This window comes from Euleptes europaea, chromosome 2, assembly GCF_029931775.1.
Source record: "Euleptes europaea isolate rEulEur1 chromosome 2, rEulEur1.hap1, whole genome shotgun sequence".
Lineage (NCBI taxonomy): Eukaryota > Metazoa > Chordata > Lepidosauria > Squamata > Sphaerodactylidae > Euleptes > Euleptes europaea.
This window is the reverse complement of record NC_079313.1, coordinates 104,540,335-104,554,462: the sequence shown is the minus strand read 5'-3', so window position 1 is coordinate 104,554,462 and position 14,128 is coordinate 104,540,335. Positions and strand designations below refer to the sequence as shown.

Here is a 14,128-nt window from a genome sequence, read left to right as displayed (position 1 = left end):
CAGCTCTGAACCACAACACCAAAAAGGGCAGCACTGTGCCTCTGGAAGAGGCGGCAGGGGATGCCGATCAAGACTTCTGACACCGCACCGGTGCATCTCACAATGCATTTTTAAAAATCCCCAAAGATGTGGGTGGCGGCAGCTATCTGTGCTTTCAAGCAGCTGTGCAAGCGTTATCCTGTTAATTACAGAGCAGTTAGCACTGGATGCTAGGGCGGAGACCATCAATCACTTGTGACAGTCTTCACTTCCAGGATCAGCCATATTCTGGTGCCTGGAGCACTTGGCAGCAGCCCCTCTCCTTTGTGTAAAGGCCTGGGCTTGGCTCAGCCTCAGACTTTGCTCAGCCTTCCCATTTGCCACAAAAGCTCTCTGAGTCAACATAAACAATGGCGCATCGCTGCAAACGGAGAGGCTGCTTGTGCCCAGTGTTAGTGAGGTAGGACAAATGCAAGTAGAGGGGCTGGCTGTGAAAAAAGTCACAGGGAAGTTACAGCAGTGCTGGGCATTGATTCTTCACCCTCCTCCAAATGGACACATTGGAAGCCACAGCAATAACATGTCACAATAACCTTTGATAAGGGAATGGCATTCTTTTCTTGCACCGTCCAACCTGTGCACATCAAAAAGCACTTTTCAATTCCACTGTTTCTTTTTCTCTCTCAGACACCCAAAAAGATCCTGTGAAAGGTCTACTCAGTTGCAAGGCTTCTCCTTGTTCAGAAAGAATCAGAGTTCTATATTTCCCTGTCTTGGAACACCATGGAACGACCAAGAACTGAATCCTTACACAGTCGGCAAATGAATCAGTCTTCTTTCTCCCACTGTGAGTAGTCAGAGTATATACAAAACACAAGGAGGCAGAATGTACCAGAGCAAAATGGGTAATAACAATGCCATCTAAAATAATGGCCAAGCTATACATTATATTGAGCCCATTACTGAAATTCACAACGTGTAGTTTAATTGTAAAAAGAAGCAGCCATTGGAGAAGTGGAATGCCCATCACAGCTCCTTGATTACTAATGGATGAAAATAAAAAAAGAAAAGAACTGGGGGTTGATGGGATTTAGGCTATCAGATTAGTCCTGAAATGTGGATGTTAATATCTAGGAAAGGCTCAACATTCACCATAAACTTTTCCTTCAGATAAAATTTAATTAAAATGATCAATAAATGGCATAGGTCACCAAGTAAATTAGCCAAGATGTACAATATCTCTTGTAATTGTTGGCTTTGTAGAACAGGCAATGCTTCTTTTTGACCTTTGGTGGGAATGTCCTCAGGCAAGGAACTACTGGAAGATGGTAATTTCAACTAGTTCAGATGGTATGGGATTCAGAATCCTTTACATCCCACAATTTGTGGTGTCAAATTTTATTCTTAAAGTTCTATGTGGTTTGCAGAAGATGGTTTTATATGTCATCAAGGCCTTTCATATTGTCTTTGCAAAAAACTGGACGGAAATTAACCCCCCAAACAAAGGGGAATGGATCATTACTTTAAAGAACTTGATTTGTATGCTAAAATTAACTGCCTAAAAATGAAATCTGTAAACAAAAGCACTGAACTTTGGTATCAGACTATTTTAAAAAAATGGACATTTGATAGAAAATAGAAGAGCTGATTTGATTTCTATCTTGTGGATGCTGTATGCTTTGATATATATTTGTATTTTCAGAGTATTAAACTGATGTATATTGATGCTTACTTCAACAAAACGTTTTTGACAAAAACTGCATGTTGAACCTCCCACAGCTGCTCTTTAAGTTCAAATTACACGTTACGCAGGCTCAATCACAGATCTCCACCGTAACATGTAATTTGGCCTGAATTCCACCTGTTCTCAAGGAGATCCAGTCCATGCACAAAGCTCCTGTCAAGTAGCCACTGGCATCACCAGGATTTCTGATAAATCTGCACATTCATCATTACTCAGAAAGTGGAGAACAAGGAATCTGGAAGGAATCTAAATAAACTGTTTGGAAATCATCAATCCTGAGCAGAGCTGTTTTGTGTAGGACATTTATGCAGGTCACTATCAGGGAAAGTTCAAAGGGCGAAAGTTCTGCCGCTTAATATTCCCACATTTGAAATCACCTCAAAAGGGATCCCCAGTGATTGCTAGGCAGTGTAACAGCTAAGGCTGCCTCATGAAGCAGCCTAATCTGCCTTGATTTCCCTTTGGTGCCCAGCCACCCTGGCTGGGCTTTTATCATTTCTCTGACACTCTTTTCCTGCCCTTTCCTACCCCAGCTGTTTGCACTTCTACCCCCTGTTGAATACCTAAACCATTAGCTAAGGAAGCTATAACCCAGAGACCAAAGCTACACACCTGGGAGGCGGCAAGAGAGGGCGCATTCCTCTAGGGGACCGTGTTGCCTTGCAATGCCAAGAAAGTGCCACACCAGAGCAACATACGCGCCACCCAGCTGGCCCACACAATCATCATGCAAAGGCCCCTCAGGCAGCCCAAGGGAGGGGCTCAGACTCTCTGGTCAGCTGCTTAGCTCCACGACTGTAAAATGAACTGACAAGAAAGCATATCCCTTATAACTAGCCCTTCCCTGTGAAGCCTGAAAGGCCATGCAATGGAAAAAGATTGCAGACTGGAATAGGGAGAAGCAGAAGGCCAGCTGCGGCTGAAAGGATGCCGTCTCTAACCGGAACAAGAACGCAAGCATAGACTCAGCGCTTAGAGAACAACATAACATTTGTGAGGTGCGATGCAAGCTTCAACCATCCCAATGTGATGCAGTGATCAGAAAGGGTAAGCCCCAGTCTGAAACCTCCTTACACTAGATGTTAAGGCACTATTTTTCAGCCTAACCTGGCAAGACTGTCATGAGAATAAACAACCGCTCTAAAGCTCCTTAGAGATACAAAATGCAAGCTTCTTCAGAGAATACCAAGTCTCTTCTCCTAGGCAAAGGGCGAGGCGAAGAGCCTGCAACTTGAGACCAGAGCCTGCAATTTGAGACCAGCCCCTCTCCAGAAACCCCAGGATTGGCCAGTTCAAAATTATACCATAAACTAGCCAGGAATTAAGAGCTCAAGGAAGCAGACTCCTCAACGGCATTTCAAGCGGGCTTAATTCTAGCTATCTCACCACAGAAAAGGCTTGAACCAGAAAGAACTTTTATTGGATTGTGGATACTCTGTACTCATAAAGGAAACAAAGGAAACTAAGTTGGGGTAACTCAAGCTCTGCACTAACTAAAGATCGAATCTTGGACCTCATAAGCATTACCAGTCACATCTGCATACATTTTACATGCTTTGTTCTGTTTGTGTTAGTTATGGGGATACATAGCTCTGAAATCCTGCTCCTCCCTGCCCACCCAATCTTCTGAGATTTCACTTAGCTAGCAGTTTCTCCATGCATTTTGCTCGAAGTGGCTTATAACAAAATCGACACTAAAAAATATTAAAAACATTAAGACAGTAAAGCAACGGATTAAAAAGCAGCACAATACACCACGAGCCAAAACAGCACTTTTCTACAAACTTCTCAGACTTTAAGAGCTAGAATTTTTTTTAAGTATTGACTTCTCAGGATGCTGAATTTTGTATCTCATACCAAATGCTGCAACTGTGCAGTGAGATAACAGATTTGTGAAACATGCAAGACCTGATTCCAGGAGCCATAGCTCGGTAATAGCACATGATTTATGTGCAGATAATCTCAAAACCAATCCCTAATTATCAGAACTGTGAAAGGTCACTGCTTAGAGAAATGCTGTTAACATTACTGATCTACACGGACCAATGGAATGGTACAGGATAAAGGAGTTCCTGATACTCAGCCCATTCAAATGACTCCTCTCTTATGAAATAAGACAATTGCAACTGCAGGCTTACTTTGACATCTTGTTCAAGGCTATGGATGAACTCTCCATCCACTTGGCCAGTCTGTGCCACACGGAGACTGCGTCGTTCTGCCTTACGCAGGCGGTACTGCAAGATGCGGCAGGTCTTACTGGCTTGGTCCAGCTGCTGCCGGAGTTCCTGTAGCTGGTAGACATCTTCCTCCATGTAGACGTCTCTCATCTCCAGCATTTCAGCACGAAGCTCCTCAATCTCATCCTGAGAAAAACAGGCACAATGGTCAAAAGATGGCTAGGGCACAAAACCACCTACTGTATTTATTGGGGACATCCTTTATAGGCACAAGGTCTCAAGAGATAACCTCATTGGAATTGGTCCTTTGTAATTACTTTTAAATCTTTCGGCCCATCTCTCACCCTCCTTTTCCCTCACAAATTCTTCTGCAACAGTGCAGAGCAACCAAGGAATATGTAACAGCAGGAGGAAAAACAGTAAAATAATCTAGGAAGGCATTAAAAGCACTGGTAGTTTTGGTGAATACTAGATCTTGGATGAGAGATGCTTTATGCTTCAGACATTTGCATATAAACACACTCCCTATCCCACCAAGGGGTAGGAGGCTGTTCCTCCTTTGCCCCCGTAAGTATGAAAGACATCAGAAGAAATGATAGCAGGGAAAGAGGAATGGTTAACAGGGGGTGCAGCCTTGTATTACTGGAAGAAGAGAAATAAACAAGCATCTTTTAAAAAAACAGGGCATCATCAGAAATACAGCTGGAACATGGGGTGGAAGTTTCAGTTAGCAACAAAATTACAAATACCTATTCCTTCCACTGTCCAGAATGTAGCCTGGGCCTGGTCTATGATACACTCCTACAGGAGTAAAATGCACCAGTGATATTCCATTAGCGTATTACAATTATGTATACAAATCTTCAACTCGCAAAGAAAACTCAGGATTTTCCAAATTCTACTTCCAATACATGTTAAGTTATCAATGCAATCCTTAACCTACCAGAACCCCAAAACTATTTCAAAGGCAATGCTCCCATTGCAATTCTGAACTCTTCACTAATCTTCAGAACTACACTTGAGCAACAGACAACAGATGAAATTAACAGCTACAAATCCAACATTACCAGAGAAATATCAGAAAAAATCCCATACATAAGGCTCCGAATCCACCCAGCACCAGAGTGTATGTGTTAAGTGCCGTCAAGTCGCTTCCGACTCATGGCGACCCTATGAATCAATGTCCTCCAAAATGTCCTATCTTTGACAGCCTTGCTCAGATCTTGCGAATTGAGGGCCGTGACTTCCTTTATAGAGTCAATCCATCTCTTGTTGGGTCTTCCTCTTTTCCTGCTGCCCTCAACTTTTCCTAGCATGACTGTCTTTTCTAGTTACTCTTGTCTTCTCATAATGCACCAGAGTACAGCCTGCCAATTCCAATACAGCTAATTGGACCTGGACCTGGGAAGCACACATGCAAAGCCAGGTTAAATGACTGCCCAGGTTACAGCACACAGCAAGAAAAAAGGCAACACAGTGCCAGTTATGCTTGTCACTTGGGAGAACTCTACAGTAAGGAACCACTGAGAGACCATAAGAAAGTGACATATTGACTGTGTTAAGAAGCCATTCCTGACCCTGTGTGTTCTATGCACTCTGTCAAGGGCCAAGGCAAAACAACAACAACAAAATGCACTCCTTCCTAACTTCAAAAAAAGGGAAAAAAAGAATGCTGCATTTTAATACAAAATGAGGAACAGGTGGCAAGCCTTGCACCAATCATGAACACATGAACACATGAAGCTGCCTTATGCTGAATCAGACCCTTGGTCCATCAAAGTCAGTATTGTCTACTCAGACCGGCAGCAGCTCTCCAGAGTCTCAGGCAGGGGTCTTTCACATCACCTACCTGCCTAGTCCTTTTAACTGGAGATGCCGGAGATTGAACCTGGGACCTTCTTCATGCCAAGCAGAGGCTCTACCACTGAGCCACAGCTTGAGGAGAAAAAGGGTTGAGAAAAAGTACCCCCCACACACAACAAGGTGTGCAAATGTACAGCGGAGACCTCCAAAGGAGCCCAGGAATGTCTGCAGAAGTAAAGCACGAGGGAATGAGACACCAAACACAAAACATCACTGACAACAGCTTAAATCAGTCGCAGCTCAGCTGGGAGAGGGAGGGGCGAGGAACAGCTGAGCCACGGCTGCAGCCCGGTGATAGAGAGGGAGGGGCACAGACGACCCGGGAGGCCTTTTGAGGCCCACCTGCGTGTGCCGGCAGAGAGGGCTACACGTGCCGGAGTCGGCACACGTGCCATAGGTTCGCCAACACGGGCTTAAATGATCAAATACTATATACAACCAATTTGCCCTGCCAGACCATGAAAGCGAGCCAAAGTACATCAAAGAAGCAGTGGCATACAAGAGAGCATAGTAACCATGCTTTCTCCAGCATACATGCTTCCAAAGTTGCAGGCGAGTTATCACAAAGGTGTATTCCTTCATCCTAGAAAAGCAGCCCAATGAACTCTGCAAGGCAGAGAAAGCAGGGCCTCAAAGAAATGAGAAAGGCCCTTGCATAGGGCTTCGGTAATGTCATGCCCTGTACTGATGGGCTGTGGTATGGTTAATTGTGAGCACACTCTTCCCACGGTGGACTGGCTCCACTCTATATTTAGTGTTAAGAGTATGAACTGACTAGTAATAGAATCTGGAGTCCTGGTTTGCCAGGCTGACCTTGCCCCTGGTACCAAAAGAGCAGCAAACTGCCTCCCCAAAGCTTCCATGTATGCCTTTCAGCTCAGGCCTATTTACAGTGCGCATGTGCACACAGGCGCTTTAAAGCATCTTCTTTAACCAGCAGTCCAGAGTGGCCACTGGCTAGACCATCATCTGCATGTCCTTAAACTAAATACCCTGCTTTTTGCACCATGGAATTCCAATTGTGTTTTCAAGGGTTTAGTTCATATTGCCACATCTGTGAACTACTGCCTACTGCTTATTAAAGCATGCTGGGTTACAGAACCTCCATTTCAGCACCACCATCACCTCCTTAAGTCACTTGCAGACCATCACTGTGTTCCTTTCCATTAAAAAGGGACAGAAATAAAAAGCACCTTCACTTGCCGAATTAGATCAAGGGGGTTACCGCACTTTGTATTCCCAGCGATGTATTGAGAGTTTGAAAATGTTATAAAAAACATCGCTTTAAAAGGGTTTTTGGATACCACGGCTTATAAATGGTTGGAAGACGTCTTCACAGCTAAAGGGGCCAAACAAAGTGCGAACATTTTTTTTATAACATTTTCAAACTCTTAATACATCGGTGGGAATATATAGAAAGTGCAAACAGTATTTTTTATAACATTTTCAAACTCTTAATACATCACTGGGAATACAAGTGCGGTAACCCCCCAAGTATCCTGAAGATAGTGGATGTTGTTGTCATGTAAGTAGAAGTGGTATGGTATGGGTTTTGGTTAGCCAACTGTTTAGTGGCAACTAATTGCTTGTGTTAATTGTTCTACTCATAAAGATAAAGTTAATAAAGATAACAGTTTAACTATCAGATTGATAACCATTGGTATCCTCACTGGTAGCTGAGGAATTTCGACATTATTCTCGTCTTTTCTTTAGGCCGCCCCAACTTGGACATCTTTTATTAATTTAGAAAAATTATATGCTGGTTCTCCAGAGTCATGTTTTACACCTAATCCACAAGCAATATCTCATCTATGCAACTTGGTATCGGGGAGCGATGCGAGCACTAGTGGAATTTTGACATCCAGGGCTAACCATCCAATAACACATTACTTTTCTTCACCAGTCTCAACCATGTGAACATAAAAAAGCCTGGAAGAATAACTCCAATATCAGAAGCGGACTCACTTAAACACACAGCCTGGAGCGAGGGTGGCTCAAGAGAGAGATGCTTGTTTCTATAAATATTTTACAAAGAGATAGAGGAAATTGTGGGTGGAGATGGGATTCTTCTCACTGCGAAGCTTAAATAGGAGGAACGACTAAACCCAAAATGTAGGTCAACTAGAAGGGGAAAAAAACTACTTCCTAGTGGATAGAAACATTAGCAGGCTGTGAAGTGACAGCAGCATTTCTTTCAGAAAAAACAAGGTTGCTCCAGTTACAATTGATACCCTTCGAGTACAGTCGAGAGAAATGCATGCAACTCCTTTTATAGGTCAAGCCCGAGGGTAGGTTCAACAGAGAAACCTAGCTCAAATCATACTCAACATAGGCTGCTCCTCCATGGGGGCATGAAAACAACCTCGCCACAGTAGCTGCTGTAAGTGGGGCAGAAATGGGAAGAAACAATGCCCATGTGCTCCAGCTCTTGCCATGCTTTCTGAAATGCTACAGTGCACTTGAATTCCCAGCGATGTATTAAGAGTTTGAAAATGTTATAAAAAATACTGTTCGCACTTTCTATGTATTCCCACCAATGTATTAAGAGTTTGAAAACGTTATAAAAATACTGTTCACACTTTGTTTGGCCCCTTTAGCTGTGAAGATGTTTTCCAACCATTTATAAGCCGTGGTATCCAAAAACCCTTTTAAAGCGATGTTTTTTATAACATTTTCAAACTCTTAATACATCGCTGGGAATACAAAGTGCGGTAACCCCCTCAGAAAGGAAAAGGGGGGAATGTGAAACTCAACCTCCACTATTACCCCTCCACAATGGATGTGGGTGGAGCATCCATCCCACCATTTCTCCATTGAGCTGGAGAAAATTACATTTTTATTTTCCCCAGCTGGGGGGAGGTGGGGAGAAGGAGGCAGGAGCCAAATTGGGTGCAGCATAATCTGGTTCACAAAGTTACTTGTGGTCGATACTACTGTTTATAGCTTGTTGAAATGAGAATCCTACTATAGAATTTTACATCATTTAATGTGTCATGTTACTACTTCTGCTTTGCTTCAGTTCTGTTTTTAGAGTTCTGGTTGGTTCTACAACCCACATTGTTTATTGAATGTCCCATCCGTCTATTATATTGACTCACGCTGTGCTATCTGCCTTGAGTCCAAGTGAGAAGGAAAGACTATAAATAACATACATAAATAAATAAAATCCCCAACTGAAAGCAGTCATAGATAATCCAAACATAATATAAACTGAAAATCATGCATCTTATAGGCAATCCAAGCCTTTTTCTTAGAATTTTCAGTATTTGGATTCAGAAACAAAACCAAATCTCATACCGTTTACGGAAAGACAAGTGCCATTCTATTGTTTATGGGTAAGGATTTTGGTGGATGAAGTACCCTTATATCTAGGAACGGGACTTTTGCTCAAGGTGACATGAAATTGCACTTCAGAAGGTGGGAGTATTTATCTATTGACTAGAAGGTACAATGAGAGCCCCCTCCCCCACCACCACCAAATTAAAAACTAGTCAAAAGCTACTCCAGTAAATACACCATCCGGATTGGGAATATTTTTCTCAATATACAAAAATCAGAACTATTACAAGGGTCTTGTTAAATGAAGCTATACTTTTATTTCAGCAGACCGATGAATTGGAGTATCCTTCTCCAATAATCCAGAAACAAGTTTATTCCACATCTTGATTTATTTAAGACTTCTCCAGCTGATGGTATGGACAAAATCAGGTGGCCTGGAACTGTAGTGCCCACAGGGAAACACATTTGATGGATCATGAACATAAAAGGAAATGGAAATCTTGCATCACTTCCACATACCGGTTCCACAAAACAAAAGTAGATGGCACCTGGGACCTTTTATACTATAATCCAAGAGGAGATAAGAAATCCCTCTTGTTTGGATCTCTCTGGCCCACTTCTCTCTTTCAATCTGGGATGCTGCTAGAATCCCAGAGTTTGACCATCTGTTCCCTGTTTCACTGACAGTAGCTCCCCTGCAAGAAAACCAAGCTCTCTCCGCCACATCCTCTGCCCCTTAGCCAAATTCCCTGCTCCCTCTGGGAGTCCCTTCAAATTTCTGCTCATTTGAATCTGGAGGGTGGGAGCAGGTAGATAAAACCCCCTCTAGTCCTTTATGGACCAGTGGTTAATCTGTTTATGATCAGCAGAGGAAAGCCAGTCACAGAATGGCACCCATTAGGAAGCCATTCTTTTGAGCAAGTGAGCAAAGAGGGAATGCAAACAATGGCTTCAGAGAACTGCCTCCCAGCCAGCATGTCAAATCTGATGATGAAATGAGGCATCATCTCCAAGGGCACCAGAGGATTCAGTTCTCTGTGCAAACAGCATCCCAGTAAATTGTGATCATACAGCAGTCTTCGACCCACTCCCTTTTAAACTAAAGTGTGCTGTGGAAAATCTCATAAACTTCCCAAATTGCAGCAGTCTATACAATTTATGGGATGGACTTGTGCACAGGAAATTCACTCATTTTAATACACTGGCTCACACACATTAAAACCAGGCTGCCTTAATCACATATTTCAGTGTGCCACAGGAAAAGCACTGCCTGTGTGCTCAGCAATGTACCATGCGCAGGATAACATGCTGCATTGGCACATCAAAAGCTAAAACCTGCTCGAAGCAGTTCATGTACAAGACCAGCTCTACTAGGCTAAACTGGCTGGGAGGCAAAAACAATGAAGGCTTTTCCAGCAGCTTCTGGGTGATGGAAGAGAGCATGAGTCACACTAGTAAGCTCTCCGTGACTTGAATTAGATAACCTTGTAAGAGGTTATCTAATAGCCAATCAGCTTTATATAACAACAGGCTAACTGAAATTTGACTAACTTTTATTAGCAAATGCAACAAGGAGAAGAAACTGATCCATTTCTTCTGATGCCACGCTTATAATTGCTGGATAAAATTCTTACTCCACTGCAGAACTAAAAGTATAATGTGATAGTATTAAATGCACACCATTACTAATCATGGACGTTTTGCACTGATCTCCCTTTATGCACTTCGAAACACTGCTCAAGCATGGGTAAAGGGAAACATGTTCACTTTGAGCGCCATCCTGAAGGGAGCGGCGGAGCTGCACCACCTCTTCAGTCTTCCCAGCCGCCGTGGAGACAAAAAAAAAAATAAAGAAAGAAAAATGGGGGAAATGCCCCAAAAGAGGTGGCGCAGCCCTGCTGCCACTCATGGGGGCGTACCCAGGGCAAAAGGGCCTAAAGGCAGCTCCACCCCCCGGGAATGCCCCACAGACACACCAGCATGGGCTTTCCCTTCTGGGAAAGCCCTGACGTCATGGCTGCGCTGGCAGCACCTAGATGCAGGTGTGTTTGCCCCCACGCTGGCGTAGGTGCCACCTTATTCCGTGATAAAGTGGCACCTATGCCGGCGCTGGCTCCAAAGGAGCTTTCGCTCCTCCTTCAGGAATGGGCTGCATGTACTATATGTAAGAAATGGGACTGTGTATATGGGAGGAGGACACACATGGCATATTTGCCTCAGGCCTAGAGAAATAATGCTTGAGTCCTGCATGGCAGTCCATATCACAGAAGAAACTAATTTTAAAGCCATGCTGGTTGTATAGCCAGCTTTCAGTTTCAAAACATATCTTATTAGGGACTCTTTCCATGTTTCAGGTTCAGCCTGAGGATGTGTACATACAAGTGCAGTGCTCCAGCCATCCTAAGCTCCTAGCTCAGCACAATGCATACATTTCGAAATACATAAGGCATGTTCATATTTTACATGTATTCAATGTACATCTGAAAAGTGTATGCACCAACAAAAATAAAATGTGGAAAGTAGCCTTCAGAAAACATTCCTCAGACTTGCACTTCTTATCACTCCAGGACCAGACATCCAGGACTCCCCCGACTAGGCCCCCCTCTCCCTCCCCCCAGCTCAACCACATGCCACGGCCCATTCGCTCGCATCACAACAGGGCTGCTGGCGGTCCCAAGCTGAGACCATGTTGCTGGCACTGCAGCTACTGCTAGAACGCAGCAGGACAGAGAGGAGCAAGCCAGAGAGCAGGTGTAAGCAGGTGTAAGCCCAGGGAAGGGCCGTCACACAACAAGCAGCCGGCTAGATTGACACTGGGGGTAGCCGGGGCAAAGGAGGGGTCTCAACTGCCAAGGGGCCTGAAACTGCCTGAAAAGCATCAGCTCCTACTTGGTGAGAAGTTGAGGCTGGAGAACAGCAAAGCAGGGCAGCTCAGGACAACAAGGGAACCAGGTAGAGGGAATCACATCCATATAATAGGGTGAGCATGGGTGAGAACTGGGCCAGCATGTGGGTGGAATTACCCTTGGGGAGGCCACAGGACGGCTTCAACGAACACAGGTGAGATGCATGGAAAGGAGAGGTGGAGCCAATCCTTTAAAAATAGCTTGGGCATCAAGGCTGGGGAGGAGATGGGTTTCATTCAGAATGGGGAACCTAGCAGCCAGGGACACAGAAGAGTCAAGTTACTCCTCTCCCACCCATTCTGAAGCCAGGGTTGCTGTGCAGAGGAAGGCACTGGCAAAACACCTCTGTTAGTCTCTTCCCATGAAAACCCCAAAAGGGGTTGCCGTAAGTCGGCTGCGACTTGATAGCACTTTACACACACAAGACCTCCGCCAGCCCGCTGGACAGTGCCAAGGGGAGGGGGCCCAAATCGGGGGACTGGTGGGGGACTGGCAACCCTATATTGAACACTGGACTTCAGCCCCAACCACTGCAGGGAGGGGAGGACATGTGGCTCAGTGGCAGAGCACATGCAAGGTATGCAGAAGACTCTGGGATCTATCTCTGACATCTCCAACTCAATGACCTTAGATAAAAGATGTTGGGAAAGACTTTTCTCTGTCTGGAGAGCTGCTTGCAGTCAGAGTAGACAAGACTGAGCTAGATGGACCAATGGGTTGACTCAATACAAGGCAGTTTAATTCATTTGGAAAGATTGCCTCTGGAGCCCTTCCATAACCAGCTGAAGTTGCCACTGAAAACAACGTCTCTGCGATAGCGTTTAGGTCCTGTAACCAGCTTTTTGCTGGTATTCACAAGGGAGAACTTGGTCTGAGTAGGTGGGCAGAAATGCCAGTGTAAAATGAATGAATGCATAAGACTGTTAGTTGTTTGGAGCAGAGAATTCCTCACCAGAGCAGAGTGTTCTGGCGTGTGATACGTTCTGATGGGTAATGCAGTGTCGCAAAGGGCTGCCGAAAGAAGGCAGCTTTTGAAAAGAAACCTACATTGTCCAGAACTGACTGGCACAATTATTGCATCAAGCCTATCTTATTAAACAGGCCTTGCATGAAACCATGTTGATCAAGTTTCAACGAGTGACTGTAATTAAAGGCCATATCATAATGATGCCTGTCCTCCTTTGAAAGGCACTATTGTAACAATACATATAAAACTAGGGGCTGGAACAGTAAAAACGCAAAGGGACAGAGCAATTAAACCCACCACTCCACCAGCCCCAAAATCAAAGCACTGCACACAGGTATTTATTTCTATACAGGTGAGGAGAGGCCTCTGCTTTGACAGCTGCAATAAAAAAAGAAAAGAGAGTTCAACACGAACAGGCAAATGCAGCTTCAAATGCCAGACCAACCTCCAAAGACTCGGAAAAGCAGCCAAGCCACCATATGATTAGCCAAAAGATGTTGAGCCATAGGGCTCTTCCGACATGAGAGACTGCTTCCCATACCAACAGCAAAAAGAGCAATCCCTTGATTATACATCCAAAATACTCAGTTTCTGTGACAGGAGTGCTTATAGGTACTCGTAGCAGGTTTCCTTATATTCACAACATTCTCCTCCCTCCTCCATCCAGACAGCCAATGTGGCTTTGAAGGACCATCTCCTTCCATATGTCCCTGTGCGCCAACTACAGTCATCAGGCAGCCATCGGTTGGCTATCCCAACACTTAGGGTGGCCTGTCTGGCATACACCAGAGCCCTGGTTTCGGTTCTGTGGAACAGGCTCCCTAAAGATCTTCAGGGAGATCTTCAGGAGGTGATGCAAAGCTTGCCTCTTTGCCAGGCAGGCATCGTTTAAGCGGGCGAGGAGGAGAGAGATTTGGAGTTTGCCCCTTTATTTTGGCTGTAACTGAAATTTTTTTTAACTATTATTGTAAGCCACCTTGAACCACAAGAAAAAGTGGGATATAGATGTTTTCCTAACTATAAATAAAAATAAGGTGGTTAGAGTTTTGGACGAGGACAGGGAAAAATCTGGTTCAAATCCCCACTTGCCAGGAACGTTACTGGGTGATCTGGCTAGGACAAGTCAGAGTCTCCGTCTCAGTCTCTCTCTCTTTCAGCCTAACCTACCGAACAGGGTTGTTGCAAGAATAAAATGAAGGGAAGAATAATATCC

General features: G+C 44.3%; 1 protein-coding gene across 2 annotated transcripts in view; it reads right to left on the bottom strand.

The window, feature by feature from the left end:
* Window positions 1-14,128, bottom strand: part of SOGA1 (suppressor of glucose, autophagy associated 1) — a 92,064-nt gene that overhangs the window by 61,377 nt on the left and 16,559 nt on the right. For both annotated transcript variants that reach the window (XM_056845191.1, XM_056845192.1), the window contains exon 2: window positions 3,862-4,086. In XM_056845191.1, the coding sequence (XP_056701169.1) occupies window positions 3,862-4,059 (198 nt within the window). In that variant the 5' untranslated portion in view covers window positions 4,060-4,086. The remainder of the gene's footprint in view (window positions 1-3,861; window positions 4,087-14,128) is intronic.